Genomic DNA, 17,174 nt, shown 5'->3' with positions numbered 1-17,174 from the left:
CGTAATTTTCGGCTAATAAAAATCCAAAATAACCACGAAATTCCTGTGACGTTAAAAGGTTACTTCCACGAGTTCCTGCGAAAGGAATGAGTGAAACATCGGTGCTTATCGATGCATTACTTTTTCAATTTATATTTCTATAAATGTGGTGCTATTACCACAATGTTGTTGCACACATATAAATAATAGGAACTTTCACAAAGTTTCAGTAGAGCACCTAGTGGATTATATCAGAAGTAAACCATTAAGATCACAACAGTATGTTCCATGAGAAAATCACAAATGGAGATAATAATTAAACTTCGCTTAATTGTTCCCCTAGACCCAAACATCAAGTTGACTAACATAATCGATTTGATGCAAATGATTTTCTACTGTTCTTTTTGATATTTGAATCTCGTGTTGTGCAACAAGCATTGTTACCAATTAGACACTTTATCTGGTCATCGTCACCCTTTCGCGACCTTCCAGAGCAGCCTGCCGGAAATCCCGAAGCGAAAAATCCCGGCAACGAAATCTCGCAAGCCAATTTTCTCGCGTACGCGTCCTTTGATTACATTCCCTCCCGTACACTTTGCAAATCTTTTCACATGTTTCTGTCGCGTTTTTGCCTTTTACAAAATAAACTACCATAATCTGCCGAAAATGTTCTCACTCGTTCTCCGCCGTACTTGCCGACCGAACTGGATTACCAAAATCTTTGGATATAATTCGTGGTAAAAACGTCGCTTCGAGAATCGTCACGCCGAACAACCGGGCGAACTTTACGTCGATTCGAATGTTTATCACGGCGTTCTACGCCGGATCACGTAATTCGTAAAAATCAACGGAAATATCGTTAATGGACAATTATGGGTCGCCGCGACAAGATTTATGTCGGGGGCCCTCGGTAGCGAGAGTTAATGCAATTCGGAGAACGAGGCGAGAAAGAGTAACGATAGGTTCCGAGCCCGAGTATGTATTACGAAACGTACCGAATTAAAATGGCGGCGTGTCGAGGCGAGAGAGCATGAGCGAGATTAAATCACCGGGTAACGACGTAAACGAGAAAAAGAATGGGCTGCGCGCGGATGCTCAATCTCGAAGGAGATCCATTTCCTCTTCGAATCCGGCTCTTTCCGGCCCCCCGAAGAACAGCCGGACAAAACAATGGCGTCGGACGCCGGCCATTACGGCCGATGCGCAATTAATATTACCACGGCTGCTCCCGTCCGTCTCCATAAACTCGAAATTTACGATTCTCGGGGCCGGGTCCGCTGCTGCCGCTTAATTACAATAAGAATCATCGTCCGGCTGTAAAATAATACGTAACGAACGTCGACCGGCCGACACCGCCACGCCGTTCGTCGTAACGCTAATTATTAACTATCGTCTCGAGAGGAACCGGCGTCCTTATCCAACGTTATTCCTTTTTGCCGATCGAGATTTTCCTCTTCCACGGACGATCCCGCGTCCCGCTCTCTTGTCGCCTGACCGACCGAGCTCCCAATTAATTCCAACCAAAGCGCCGCTCTCCTGTCAAAGTGCCTATTGATTAAACCATTAGCGGATTAGAAGCCTCCAAAAATCTGTAGGAAACTCGGCGAGATGTTCGTAAACTACACGGTGCTAGCAGCTCGAGGAATTATCGGAGCGAATCGGAGCGGGTCGGAGCGGAGAAGGCGGTCTCTACGCTCGTTCCGATACCCCTAATTCGCGACTGACCGAGATAGTCGTCTTCGGCGTCGATAATTGAGGAAGCGAGCGCGGGCGCTTGCTACGATATTACGATTTTCTTCATTAAACGTCGATCAAGAGAATGGTTTAATGGCTCCGCGGGCCTTATCAGCGCCGGTGGACCCCGCTCTCTCGCGCGAGTGCATATACGCGAACGAAGCCGAGTCCGCTCTCTCGGCGTCGACCCGCTTATTGGTTAGTCGCTTATTTCAATATTACAGTGTAATAAATACCGAGCGCACTCGTCCACGATTAAATCGACGAAAATTACAGATCGTCGCGATGGGAGGGCCGCGAGAACCGGGGGGAGAGCAGAGAAAGAAGCCGGCCCGGGCAAATTACATAGATCTTGCGCAACGGTACACGCATGTACCGGCGAATTTTTGCGCGGTCTCGCTCTTTCTGGCAAGGCGAAGCTGCCGGAGATCCAGGGAGATAGTCGTCGACCACCTATTTTCTGGATCGGGGCGAAGACAATGTCGCGGAATCGATTCCGGCTCGCCGGCAGAGAAGCTGGCTGCCGAGAGTTGTTCGAGGGTAGCGGAACCCGGTTATTGCGGATTGACCGATTGCTGTGTCTTTCGTGTGTTTTCGGGCAAGATTCGCTTTATCTTTATCGAGTAAGACGTATTGCATTCCTTTGTTCGAATGTAAACAAAATCGTAGAACGATTTATCTAACGAAACACACGTCGAGTTTTCTGATTAAAAAAACGAAAGAATAATTTGTCGAATAAAACGTGTTAAGTGTTCTTATCAAAAAAATAAACGAAAGGAAAGTATGATTTATCGAATAAAACGTATTAAATGTTTTTGTTAAAAAGCAAAGGAAAAGAAAAGAAATTTTTGTATTCCTGTATCTTGTTTATTTTTTAATAGAAAAATTTAATATGTCTCTTTCGACGGGCATAAAGTTAATTATGCCCGAAAACAAACGAAAAGCGCAAGCAATTTATCACCCCACGGTAGCCGGCTCTCCGCTACCCCCCTATTGCGCCTTGCGCTGCGAACTCGCGTCGACTGAACGGAGACGCGGGATCGTTGGTAGCACCATAGGAAACGGTTTGTCATTTCCATCGCTCGTTTCGACATTAAATTTTATTCTCGGGTCTTATTAACTGCATTGAAGCATCCTCGACAGTGCCTATATCGAATCGAACGATCGTTCTTTTCTTGGTTAATCTTCGAGCATTTAATTCGAGAAGTTCTTGCGCGGCGCATCCTCTCCGTTTCCTCCCTTCTCTGAATGCATTCACGATGATTTCCATCCTTTTTTGGTTCGTTTAATACCTATCCATTCGAGCCATATAAAGCGTGGCTAGAAATTAAAACGATTCCCATTACAAAAGGATTCGTCGTTGTGGAGAGGCTAATTATTATGGACTCGGAACAGTTTTTAATCCCGCTGGCTGGGTCAAGCACCAAACTAATCGCGCGTGCAAAACACAAGGAAGCTGTCACAGAAGCTGCGCCCGAGCGGAATCCGTCGCCGCGATCCGCGAGACTCTCTCATGGATCACAGGCCGACACGCTGAATGGCCAGGCAATAATTGCTGTTTTTCAACGGAAACCGGCAAGGTATATGTGTCAGATTAGCTGCGATGCGTTTCACTGGCCTCCGGTCTATGATAATCCAGACCTCTTCTATAACCGTTCGGTGAATATCATTAAATTTTAACGATCCATCTTATGCCGTGCAGCGCCGAATGTCCTTCGATCGGCGATCTCTCTCTTTCTCTCTTTCTCGCGTCTCTCTCCCTCTCTCTCTCTCTCTCTCTCTTGGTTCTCTCTCCGGCATCTCCCATTTTCCTCGTGTCTTCCACCGCGGTTTATCTCGCGACCATTACTCAGCCTTTTGTTTCGCCAACTTCATCCTTTTACGAATCGTCGATTCTTCTCACAAATGCCAAGCTTCCATCGTAAAGAGTGCCATATTTGTTAAATTATCCGCGCGCGAGAGCGGTTGATACTGTATAGCCTTGAAGAGATAATAAATAAAGAAGAAGATTACCCACTCTTCCAAAATCTGCTTTCTTTTCTGTTCGATATCATTGTCGTGCGTCAACACGGCGTCGAGTCGCTGCGATGAGGGATACCCCATCAATTTTTAAATTATAAACTGAATTCGTTTTGGCACGCGCTTTCGTATTATATAAAAAATAATAATACCGTGCAGTCTATTTAAAAAATTGAGGTTGAAATTGCATTAAATAGCTTGCAAGACACGGTACAACATTCTCTTTCTTCATTCTTTTCTAATGTTTGCTATTCGGAGGAAAAACGCTGGCTAGTGTTAGCGTGAACATCTTGGTAAATAACAATCTAATTTCAGTTAATTAACTCTAGATCTACGAAACAAGAAGATACATTTAGGAGGAATTTAATAAATTTTCTTCCATTGGACGTGTATATTAGGGATTTCCATAAGTAATATCGTAATTTATCCAGCTTTCCTAGCGTTAAACATCATATTTTTATGTAAATTGCTAAGTAGAATCCATTTCTCATTTTTGCCGATAATTTGTTGAAAAACTATATTTCAGTCAATACAAGATCCTTGTCGAATTCAACGCGCGCGAGTCTTCCAGATTTAAAAAGCATCGAATGTCTAAATAGAATTTTATAACGGCATGTTCAAGTCCTTTAAAAAAATGTCGCAGTAAACACGCTAAAGGTCAATAAATCTAATTAGCATACCAGTGACGTAATAGTATAAATCATGTCGCAGAGCAAGCTGACAACGTTTATTCAATTCAAAAGAAAACGACATTACTTGTTGTTGAGAATTGCTTTGGCTCAATAATTTTACAGTACAAACTATATTTCTTTAACGGTAATTACAACGTGCTGTTTCAAAATATATTTGGAGACAGACTGCGTAACGAGAGATAGACAGTGCGCGGTTTGGGCCTCTCGCCACTTGTCATCTCAATTAGCGTGCGTCTCATTAGATGGCGACGTTGCCTTTGGTTTGCTTTCCTCTCAATTCCTACGCTTATGGGTACCCCTAATATTATGATAAAAATCGCCAAACTCTAAAATAAATAAACGATTGTTACTTTCACGAAGCAATATAAAACTGCTGCATTTAATATAATTTTACAATTAGTAAAACGACTTCAATATTGTGCGAAATTTTGGACTCAAGCTAAGAGTACCTATTATGGAACGCTTTAATCATTGATTTTATTACAACTGAAAGGTGTCATTGTCGAATATTTGTACTACTGTCCGATGGATCGATGTTTCCAGATAACGATATATTTATTCGAAATTTATTATATTATTATTATTATTTTATTATTATTATTATTTATTATTATTATTATTTATTATTATTATTATTATTATTATATATATATATATGAAATATTTATTTTTATGAATATAAAATAATACAAGTAAAATAGCACAGTGTAAGCGTGCTATTTGAAACTAACCTTCGCTAACCTATTATTATGAAACATCGTTTTCGTACAATGTCCCCGCGTTCCTTATTCAATGTCCCTACGTTGAAACGGATATTTGCAACTAAACAGAAACCAGCGTTCCAAGTTAGGAACATTAAATACGGAACACGGACAACAACTGTTCCGTAAATCGGGACAATGATAAAATTGAGGTTCATAATATGTTCACAGTGTGTTGCTAGGAAATTTGCTAGGAAATGCGTTCGAATAAACATTTTTTCGTTGCAGCCGATCGTTGCATAACAACATATGTGTGAGCGAGTCTATAAAGAACAACGTTCAAAAGTATGTGTAGAATTTTTACCGCGTTCACTTTCACACGCTCCGTCTATTCTTCTTGTATTGTTTGTGCCACGAAGAGGTCGGAATTGAGCCGTGTTTCATAACAGGTACTTTTACCCTAATTGTAATTCCTCCTGTCACATTTCCAAGCGCCAGTGCATAAAAGTTCCCTCTTATTTTCCCCCCACCGAAGGTCCTCTCCTCGTTCTCGTCTTTCCTGCCTTATTGCGAACTTCGCTACTTTATCTCCGCCTCGTCTTCGACTTCTGCTACATCTTAACTCTTCCCTTGTCTCTTATTGCATCTGTTATCTGTTCGCCCCTTTCTCCCCAGGACCGCACCTTTCCGCACCCCTCCATGACCGCCTGGATTTTAACTTCCCGTGTCATTAATTACATTACACTTCATCTTCTTCTTCTTCTCCTTCTTCTTCTTCTTCTTCTTCTGTTTCTTCTTCGGCCCCATTTTCGCCTGAAATTTCTTCCTCCTCCCGCTTTAGTTTCTGGAACTCCCCGGGTTCAAGCCCTTACCGCACATCCGAGGATCGGGCGTGTATCGTTCGGTGTCGAGCATTTTTATTTATTGCAGCCCCCTTTATTTTTCTTCGTTAACTCGTTTCTTTTTCACTTCTCGCTTTACATTCTCGCGGTGCTCGCACGTCCCCCTTAATTGCATGTCTTCGAGTTTCGACTCGCGTGTTTCTTCATCGCTCCCCCCCTCCCCCCTGCTCCGTCGCCTCACGCGGTGCTCTTTTTACCCCCTTGTCAACCGTGCGCCAACGTTTCCTCGCTCGATTCTTCTTTATGCTTTCCCGGTCGGCCGAAACGATTCATAAAACCGAGAGCGCCGCGAAATTTCACGAAATCCATCATCGGGGCACATAAATCTTGCTGTCCGCCGCGTAATTACGGATTCCCCGGCCCCTTCCGGGTCCAGCGTCTTCCGAGCGGTCGCCGGGTCGTTGCTAGATCCCCGGAGTTCGATTCCAAGAAAGAGAGTGGTCGGCGAGCGCGTTGAAAATTGCTAACGAGATCCGTCTTCCGAGATTCAACCGACGCGGGGATAAGTTGACTCTCGACCGACGACCGTCCGTGTGGTTTAATTAATAAAAATAGAAGGACGAGGGCTCGGTAACGGGATGGCATTGCCGCGGCCGATAATCCGTGGGTAATCGCGAGTGCCCCATTCGGTCATAACAAGAAAATAAAAAGACGTAGGAAGAAGCGGCCGGGAGAACGGGAAACCACGAGGACCTCGGCTTTCACGCTCCTCCACCTAGCAGTTAAAGGATTAGAGGACTTTTTCAAATCCGCAAACAACCCCGGGAAAGGGTTAGAACGACAGCTCCGGAGGAATGGCACCCGTAAAATCCGGTCGTAAATATCTCGTCACCCGGAAAACATCGACGACAGCTCAATTTTCAAAAATCGCCCGTCTTCTCAACCCTTTCGCTACCTGCCGCGGCAACCCAAACACCGTTTTTTCCGGCCAAAAAAAAGAAAAGAAGAACAACAGTTCTTTGACTTCTTCGTATTACCCTCTCCGAGGATTAACCGATTGCCGTCGCTAATTTCCCAAACAAACCACCAGAGCATCCGAGACAAACGGTGCAACCCGATTCGGCACTGTTCCGAGCATAAAAGCAATTTACGCTAATTAATTTCCTACCGAGCGAAATATCTGTTCGCTAAAAATGACCGGCGTCGGTTTGCACGTGGAAGCGCAGCCATTAACAGCTCGGAATCGGATCCGCTAACAATCCATGGTCACGTAAATCGCGCGTGCGAGAGCGGTTCCCTATCGTTATCGGCGCGCGATCGCTCTCGTTGGATCGCTGGATCACTTGGATCGCCGGAGGAGCGTGTCGGCGTTCACCGTCGAGGATCGAGCGTCTAATATTTGACGTTCACGGGCTGAGCGGGCTCGAAAGCACAGTAATCCGGGGCTTTCTGGGCGCTAATCCTCGCCGGAGTCGGGGGATTACAAGATGTAAACGGCGAGTCCTTGTCGTAAACGAGCCCCGGCGTGCTCTCTGCGCGTCTCGATTTCGAGAAACAGAGTCGAACCCGTTCCCTCTACCTGCCGAAACGTTCACGAAACGTTCACGGAACGCTCGTGAAAACCGGAATTCTGCTCGCACCGAGAGACGCGGAAACGTGCGCCGCTCCAAATAGAAATCGAATCGATACTTTTACCTTCGCCAACGAGATACGCTATCCAAAGGTATTTCGATACTTAAAAACATCCATGGCGAACTTTCATCATCAAATTCTATCAATCACAGTGGAGCCTCGATTATCAGGGTCTCTGCTTTCCGGCGTTAAAGTCATACGCGATATAATTTATTTTTTACTCCTGCACCAGCTGAAATGCTAGTTATCCCTATTATTTATTTCATTTCTGCAGCAAATATGTCTATTTAGTGGCACAATTAAGATAGCGTTATATCTTCGTTATATCTTCGCAAAAGTTCTATGCGATATAATTTATTTTTTATTTCTGCACCAGCTGAAATGCTAGTTATCCCTATTATTTATTTCATTTCTGCAGCAAATACGTCTATTTAGTGGCACAATTATGATAGCGATATAATTTATTTTTTACTCCTGCACCAGCTGAAATGCTAGTTATCCCTGTTATTTATTTCATTTCTGCAGCAAATATGTCTATTTAGTGGCACAATTAAAATAGCGTTATATCTTCGTTACATCTTCGCAAAAGTTCTATGCGATATAATTTATTTTTTACTCCTGCACCAGCTGTAATAATAGTTATCCCCATTATTTATTTCATTTCTGCAGTAAATATGTCTATTTAGTGGCACAATTAAGACAGCGTTATATCTTCGTTATATCTTCGCAGAAGTTCTATGCGATATAATTTATTTTTTACTCCTGCACCAGCTGTAATAATAGTTATCCCCATTATTTATTTCATTTCTGCAGCAAATATGTCTATTTAGTGGCACAATTAAAATAGCATTATATTTCGCCTAGGTTTGACATTAGATTTACGGAATTCGTCAAAATAATGGGTCACTAATTTTTTAATTAACGATTATTCATATCGTAAAGATACATTTATGAGTTATTTATTCAATTTATATGTTACTTACGGCAAAAGTGACAGAACAAATGTCTTATTATTACTTTTATAAACTAACATAGAACAGTTATTTTCTAGCTAGTGTCAATGACCATAACCTTATAATAACTTATCCATAACCTATCCGTAACCTTATTTCCTCTCCTGACATTCTGCACCTTCTACGGTTTTTGCACACCTGCTCGGCGTTTTCGGAATCATGTTCGTTTCCTTCCTGAATCGTACCGCATTCTCTACGATCGTTTCAATTGTTTAAATCGTTTAACTAATTGCTACTTATTTGCGACACGCTAGACTTCTTTAATAGTCTTTTCACTTCGTTTAGAAACTCCACTATCGCTGCGGATCATTACTTATTTTAACGTTTTAACCGTCTTGGTCCTAGTCTTTAGTACTGGCTTAGTCTAATTCTACTAATTCCTTTAAAATTTCACTTCTTTAAAAGGTTTTCCCGTTGAAGTTACTAAATAAATAAATTAAAATACGAGTTTAAGCCGTCGCACAGTGGTCGATTTGACGCGTAAAGGCGGTCACGACTATCTTAAAAGCAGCTTAATATTTAAACTTCCATAACTTTGTTAATATTCATCCAAATTGAATGAACCGAAAATCATATTAAAGTCTATACTTCCTTCTTTTTAGTCCTATATATTATCTTTTTCGCAATCGGTGTCTAAAGCGTGAAACCGCGGTATAAGACAGTACACTAATTTGAAAGAACTTCTTGATGTTAATTAATCACTAGAAGCTACAAATATTTGTTTACGTACAAATAGGTTAAATAAACTAAACTTCATCGAAAAGAAATGTTTTTAACACATGGATATGTAAAAAAAATAAATATGACATTGATATAATGAATATTTATTTAGTAACTGAAGAAAATGTCTTTATTATCTAACAATTAAACGGAATAACAAATATAAATGAATCAATACTCAAATAAATAAACAAACAAATAAATGAATGGATAAATAGATAGCAAATGAAAGGTGTTTTCGTGAGTGGCTCGGAACGAAAGCACAGTCAGAAAATCTTTAAACTTTCAAGGCATGTCACTGCTGTCAGAGTTGTCTAAAAAAGAAAGAAAGGTTGGCCGTATTGTTCCCCATATATTTTACTATGTTCGGGAAATAAAAATTTTTTGGATCATGCAAACTCCTTGAAATTCGAATTTGGCCGCTTTTTCGGGTCAAATCGACCACTGTGCGTCGTTTCGTGATATTATTAATATAAGCCGAAATTTTCCAGTGTGAATTGTGTTGGAGAAAACGGTTGTAAAACGAAAAGAAGAACGATTATCGGACAATGAATAAATGCTATTCGATACGATTTGAACGATGAAGAAACGATAATTCTATCGTGTTCACGAATTATTCTTACGTGCTCCGTGAAACGAACTTGCAAACATTATCGGTGTGTCGAAAAATTGCACAGACCAATGTTTTCTTTTTAATCTTATTAACAACTAAATTGATCGTCCCTTTTTTCTTGAGCAAATATATTTTTATAGGTCTTTACGAGAACTCGGGCCGAGACCCTGTTTTCGTACAGCCGAATGCAGAGCCAATTATGGCTTGCGTAATTCGATCAACCGTATTACCACAGATTTTAGCTGCCTTGCCGAACACGCCGATCTTTTTCTTTGGTTCGCTGCAATTTATCAAACATCGACTGCGGAATAATATTATATAAATATACATCTTATTATCTTGTACAAAACCGGAACGTACGTCGCTATAAAAAATACACTACGAAATGTTCTGTACCGTTAATGTACATGAAGGGCAACATGTCTGTTAATAAATAAATAAATATCAATGAAGAGTGAAAAAAAATATTTAGAATACATATAGGCAACCAACGGTTTACAGGCCGGGATCCGGTCCTGGTCCATGGTGGAACACTTTTTTTTCAACGATAAAGTACAACGAATTAAAAATTAAGTAGTACTAACGTCAATATTGATAATCTCGTAGCTCAAGTACAAGGCCAATTTTCACACTAGATTGTTATGTCGTTCATTGTATTATAAAATTTATGTAATGTGAAGTAGCAACTTGCTTTAATTGGCGCGATTAATATTAATTTATTTTATTTAACAATTTGTTCCGACCTATGCCTCGGAGATAATATGACAATTTAATAATATGATAATTTGGTCCCCAAACTAGGAATGGTGTTGTATAAATAAAAAAAAATATTGCCATGACAATGCAATTATTGCTGCAAAATTAATAAGCGATATAAGTATAATCGTAAATATTGTATAAAAAAATATTGTGTCTTATTAAGTCAAATGTTTATTTAATGCATAGGATGGGTAATCTGTTGATTCTTTTCAATGTTGCTATAAAAAAACTGTTTAATATTTTCGACTGATCACACGATTACCGCACTTAATACACGAAACGTCGATTGTTTAACGGCTGGTGTAGCACCCTGCACCGTTGAAATTATTTTTCATAATTAATCGGAAGATTTAATAATTGCTTCTTAATAAAGCAAAAAAGTTTTGAAAAATATTAACCCTTTGCAGTCGGGTGGTGACCCTGAGACACCATTAAAATTTGTTATATCACGCTCTAAGGTAATTCTTATATTAACAAAGTTTAGATTTAAAAATTTCTTGGAAGTGTAACTGTTGCGCGAGTCATCAAACTCAACTTCGTGTGCATAAAGTACATTTTGTCATATAAAATGAAAATGCTATAAGTCAGAAAAATTATTTTAGATTTACAGTTGAAATAGAGCTTCGAGTGTAAAGGGTTAAACAGTTTTTTTAATAGTAATTTTTGCTACATTTTCAATTCTGTGGCTCTAGACTCGATTGTCCGGCGCGTCTCGATTTACCCGGGCTTCTCCAGTCTGAACGAAGCCGATTATAATCGAGGTCCTACTATAATACAATACTGCAGAAGTAAAAGGGTTGTCGATTAGTTTGAAAACTTGGGGATGGTCGAGGATGGAAACCGCTGATCCGAGCGGTTAGTAATTCATTGGAAGCGCGTGATTTGGCGCGAGTTCGAATTGAAACTGAGAGATTCTAACCAGAGTTCTACGCGCGTAGAGAGTGAATCACCTAAGAGATCGTTTCACCCTCTAACAGCGACGCATGTTTATAAAGAAGAGTAGAAACCCCCCCGTCAATTATTTATTGCGCGTAATCGCGGCCGCTTTCTCTTCTCTTTGTCTTCGTGACAGTTTTCTTTGAAGTCTACAGCAGAACTGTAATTTACTTCCGAAACCAATCATCGTACTTCCGAGCAGTGAAGCATGATTGATACTACTCCATTAATAGAGGATGAGATAATGCGAGCACTGGGAAGTTGCGGCACGCGAGGACCTGCGAATTGAAAGAAACGAATTCTGCAGAAATTTCTGCGCGAACTTCGACTTTCCCTTTCTTCGAAACGATTTCGCCTGGGAAATTTTATTTCAACCTGCGGGGGCAGCCTGACGGTGCAAATACGACGTAATAACACCGTGCACGGTATCCTCGATGGTTCGTTGTTGAGTGAGCAATTTACATTATTCTTTCAGAAGCCTGGAACACTCGATTTCCTGCCGAAGAACAATCTATTTATTCACCCTCTTCGAATATTTTCAGTGCGGCGAGAACCCTTTGACGCTCCAACAGAATAAAACTGCAAATATTCCAACCGCATCGAATATTGGTAGCGAGGCAATTGTACACAAAGTGTCCCAGAACTTCCGTTACACTCGGAATTGGATGATTCTTGAAGATGATTTCGAGTGATTGTTTCGTAACAACGCGGATCAATCAGGAAACGCTTTCTGATTGGTCCGTGTTTTTCGTTAATAACTCGTTAACGACCGATAACCTACATTCTCGCAAATGACGGAGTAACTTCAAATCACTTCAGTTCTGTATATATGTAATATATGCTATAATATTTATAATGTATATATATATATATATATATATGGATATATATGCATTATATATATGGCATTATATTTATGCTTAATATTGCTTATATATAATATGCATTATATATTATTATATTATATTATATATATATATATATATATGCTTATGCATATTAATGCATTATATTTATATATATTATATAATACAATATAATAATATATAAGCAATATTAAGCATAAATATAATGCCATATATATTAATATGCATTATATTTATATATATTATATAATATAATATAATAATATATAAGCATATATATATATATATATATATATATATATATATATATTCTGTAATGTATATATATATAATGCATTCTGTATAATACTAATCCTGATCTCACTTTTCTTTATAAAATCATTAATAAACTGCATATAATCCCTGCCATTCTTTTGTACGTTCATTTCAATGTAATACCCAGAATGCTACACAAATGACTCATGTTTAGTAAATTTTTACCTAATCGACGCTCATTTTGCCCACAAAAATGGGCCCTTCGGTAAGTGGAGGTACGATTGTTCGATCTTTGCGGCTCGTTTTTATAGTTATAGGCTACCAAGGCTATAAAAACGAGCCTCTTTCCAAATTGTCCATTTCTTTTTTACAAGCTAAGGGACAACTGGAGAGAATTTACTGTATAGTAGTTGTTTACTGAGTAGAAATTTATTGCTCGGATCTGTATTCTTGCGAATTCTGTACTTCGTTCACTTTCTCTCTACTTCCACAGCTGCCTTTGGTTATCAAGAGTAATTAAAAATCTTAATGGCATCTTTCAATATATTCGAATTCATTAATTTCGTTTCTATTTTTCTATTTTCCTACATCATTTATTTCTTTGTTTTGTATTACATACTCTGGTTTACTTTATTTCGTCGTCTTTTCATATTATCGCATCACCGTCGCCGTAAGGATCAGATTGTACAATCCCTGGCAAAAAGTAATCGAACACTTTCTTAAGTGCGATAACTTTTTTAAAACTGGACAAAATGACTGACAATTTGTTGGGGATGTCAGAGAGAGTCTAGTTTACTGTACAATGGTTTAAATACCTTCTCCGAAACTTTGTCATTACTTGGAATGACAAAAGAAAATAGAAAAATAGAAAAAACACTTTGCAACTTTTTCATCTGAGTTTCACGAAAATTAAAAAAATGTAGATCTCGATAACTTACAAGCACGCTGAAAATTTCATCGACATCGGTTGACGTTGTTAGACATTGACAAATGTAAGAATTACCTGTTTTGGTTGAAATCGTTAAAAGACCGCGATTTTCATGATATTCAATTGTTTACAGCTTATTTCAAGGTCAACCGATTTCGACGAAATTTACAAAACGCATTTTCCAAAGTTTCGTTTCAGGTTCGGATAAAAAAAGTGAAAAGAAAACGGGAGTTTTTTATTCTTTTTGTCATTGCAAGTAACAGCAAAATTAAGCAAAATGAATTTCAACTTATAATTAAAAGTAACTGCATTTTAGAAAATGTCCGAATACATTTTGTTCGCGGCTAGTACATAATATATAACAATTGTACTTGTAATGAAAGAATTGATTTCCGACAATTAAACAAATTATTATATAATTATATAATAATATTATTAAATAATTATTATATAATAATATTATTAAATAATTATTATATAAAAAAAATTATTAAATAATTATTATATAAAAAAATTATTAAATAATTATTATATAAAAAAATTATTATTAAATAAAAATTATTAAATAATTATTATATAAAAAAAATTGTTATTAAATAAAAATGATTAAATAATTATTATATAATTATTATATTTTAGATTGAACAATAAATTAAATTTGGCATTCTTCCGGCCGGCGATGCAAGAAAACTAAGCCAAAGCATTCCCGGTGGAAATTAATCATCGAACAAAGCTGGCCCGTAGGAGGGGGGGAAGGAGAGAAATAGAAAAGACAAAGAGCAAGAATGATCAGAAAAGCGACTCAAAGCTTTAGAAGTCGCGAAGATTGAGCTTGCGAAGGGTCGAAGGGTGGCTCGAAGGGTGGCTCGAGTGCGCGACAGACAGCGAAGCAGGGGAAACCGTGAGAGAAGAAAGCCTGTCTCTCTGGTCATGGTTCGTCCCCTCTCTGGTAGCCGTCGAGGTTGTCGTCGACGTCGCCGTCGGCCCCACGGTGTATTACACCGGGAGCGAAGAAAAGTGGTTGCCGGCATGAATGGCCGGTGTTTTACAACAGAGTGGCGAGAGCCGAATAACCCTCGTGGCTTTGTTGAATCGCGGCCTTTACGAATGTACCTGCGGTAAAAATCAGCCACTACTGTGCGAGGAAGCCTCAGGGTGGGCCCGGAACGGCCCGCAAAGGGTTGAATCGCTATAAAACGAGCCATTATCGGCACAAGAATGCGCAGTTACGTCCTCCACCGGTCTACTTCGTTTCTTTACCGATTTAATTGCAGCTCACGTCGGTTGACCCCACGAATTTGCGTTCTTTTCGCTTCCTTAAAAACCTCTCGGCGCAGATCGGATAACTGTACCTCCGAGCCTCACGGTACTCACGGAAGCCAGAATTGACGACACGATTGTTGGCTCGAGTTTCCGATTTCGCGATAGCGATTACACTACATCGCGGATCTTCGTGCAAAACAAGAATTGTCTTCGTTCTAAATGTTTTACTTCTTTTCTCAATAATTCGCTTAATTACGTTGGCTACCACGCTAATTTTACATGGCTTGCCTGTCTGGCCAACTTGAATATTTTACGGTTTAACGAAATATTACGTTATTGTTACGTTTGTTATTATGCGATCGTAAGAATCGTTTCACATTTTCACCTTAATTTTTCTTGCAAACTGCGTGTTGTACAAAAATATCTTTCGAAGAAAAGCTGTTCGGCAGAAAGTGGAGCAAACACGGCAACAATTAATTTATTGCTATTTTCCTTATTTTTTTTTAAATACGAGGCTCGCCTTGAATAACTATCGAAACACACATGTGTCGCATTGTTCAATCGTCTACATTCTTGCACTGACTGTAATGGACAACATTTTGAACATTTCTTGTATTACAAAATCAACTAAGGAATATCTTGATAAACATTAATTTCTGAACCCTTGCACTTTAATAACTTTTTATTCTGTATTTAACAGACCTCCGAATGGCACGATTAAATAACGTGCATTGTAGTTATAATAATAAATAATAATAATAATTAATAATAATAATAATAATAATAATAATAATAATAATAGTTAAATAAAATTATAATAATTATAGTTAAAAAGTTCAAGGTGACCTCCGCATTTTGATAGAAAAGAAAGATAGTAACAAAATTAATCGTTGCCGTGTATGTTCCTCTTCATAACGAGCAACTTTTGTTCCAAACATTTTTGTCTACAATATGTAGTTTACAAGAAGCTCTAAGATGATACATTTAAAACCACCCTGTATACGTTGATACATTTAAAATCATTGAATATTCCGAATGATGTGTTTCTAGCAATCTCGGCTTCACCGGTGACCCCCGCAACATCCAACACGTTAACCCTTTGTACTCGAAGCTATTTTGACCAGTGTTTTTAGCAAAATAAGTTACGCAAGGAGTGAGGTAGATGGCGGTAATTCTGAACTGCGATGAGAGAGAGGCTCTACGTTGCGTCGCGCATGCCTCGGCTGCCCCACTCCTTAACTTAACTTATTTTAACGTAACTTATTTTCCTGAGAACATCGATTGTGACTCCTAAATCAAGACGTTTCTCTCGACCTTCAATATTCCAATTTTATATGATTTATCACATTTTGTGCAAGTGATATTTAGCCTATTGACCCATGCAACAATTACGCTTTTAACGATATTTTAAATATTGGGTCGTTCGGAAAGTTGTTCCGTTTCGCAAAAAAAATTTCGTTTCGTAAGCTCGTTAAAGAAGCACGTGATTCAGCAAACGACGGGGCTTCTACGAGATAAGATTTTGAAAACACCAGAAAAATGTCTGAAGGTTCTTTTTTTTTGAAACATTACAAAATCGTCTTTTATTTTCTCGCGAAAGAACGAAACAACTTTCCGAACGACCCAATATAACAAGAATCGCGCGAAAACTATTTCGAAAAATTATATACTTTATTTTCAAAGCTACCGTACAGTCGCTGTTCGAATACAAAGGGTTAATAAGTCGACATCGATACAATTGTATCTTCGAATCGTTTAAGTGTCTCGTTTTGTTTCGTTGTTTCGCATTCGATCTACTCGTTTTTAGTATCAAATGCATAAAATCCGCAGTCCAGTGATTGGAGAAAAATTAAGAATCGAGCGGACTCACCTGTGGGCACATCTTGCACTGGTACTTTCTCGGCGGATGGGAGTGCGGTCCGCCCAGGTGAGGGTTCAGGTGCGACGGATGAGAGGGTTTGACGGTCAAAGGTTGCGGGACCACCAGCAAACTCGCCGGCGGGCTCCCGCTACTGGATCCTCCGGCGCCTCGGTATTGATCCTCCCCTGGAATCATCGATCGCGTTAGAATCGTCTCCGAGCGGTCTCCTGCGTCGCCTTGATCCAATAAACCGTGGACAGGTTTCTGCATTGATTTCCGGTAAACAATCGTCAAGGTGCGAGCCGCGCCGTGCCGCGTTAACGAGTTGCAAATAGATCGTCCGCTCGCGAGCGCGATCCAG

At 39.4% G+C, this 17,174-nt stretch overlaps 1 protein-coding gene across 4 annotated transcripts in view; it reads right to left on the bottom strand.

Annotated features, from left to right (window-relative positions):
- Positions 1–17,174, bottom strand: part of LOC117222890 (zinc finger protein rotund) — a 353,257-nt gene that overhangs the window by 111,822 nt on the left and 224,261 nt on the right. For all 4 annotated transcript variants that reach the window (XR_004490780.2, XR_013034578.1, XR_013034579.1 and 1 more), the window contains exon 5: positions 16,823–16,998. Coding sequence is in view for 1 of the 4 variants with exons in the window: in XM_033474911.2 (XP_033330802.1) it covers positions 16,823–16,998 (176 nt within the window). In the remaining 3 variants the exon portion in view is untranslated. The remainder of the gene's footprint in view (positions 1–16,822; positions 16,999–17,174) is intronic.

Source organism: Megalopta genalis, chromosome 12, assembly GCF_051020955.1.
Source record: "Megalopta genalis isolate 19385.01 chromosome 12, iyMegGena1_principal, whole genome shotgun sequence".
NCBI classification, from domain to species: Eukaryota; Metazoa; Arthropoda; class Insecta; order Hymenoptera; family Halictidae; genus Megalopta; species Megalopta genalis.
The sequence above is the reverse complement of the archived record's forward strand: the minus strand, read 5'-3'. Positions and strand labels throughout refer to the sequence as shown.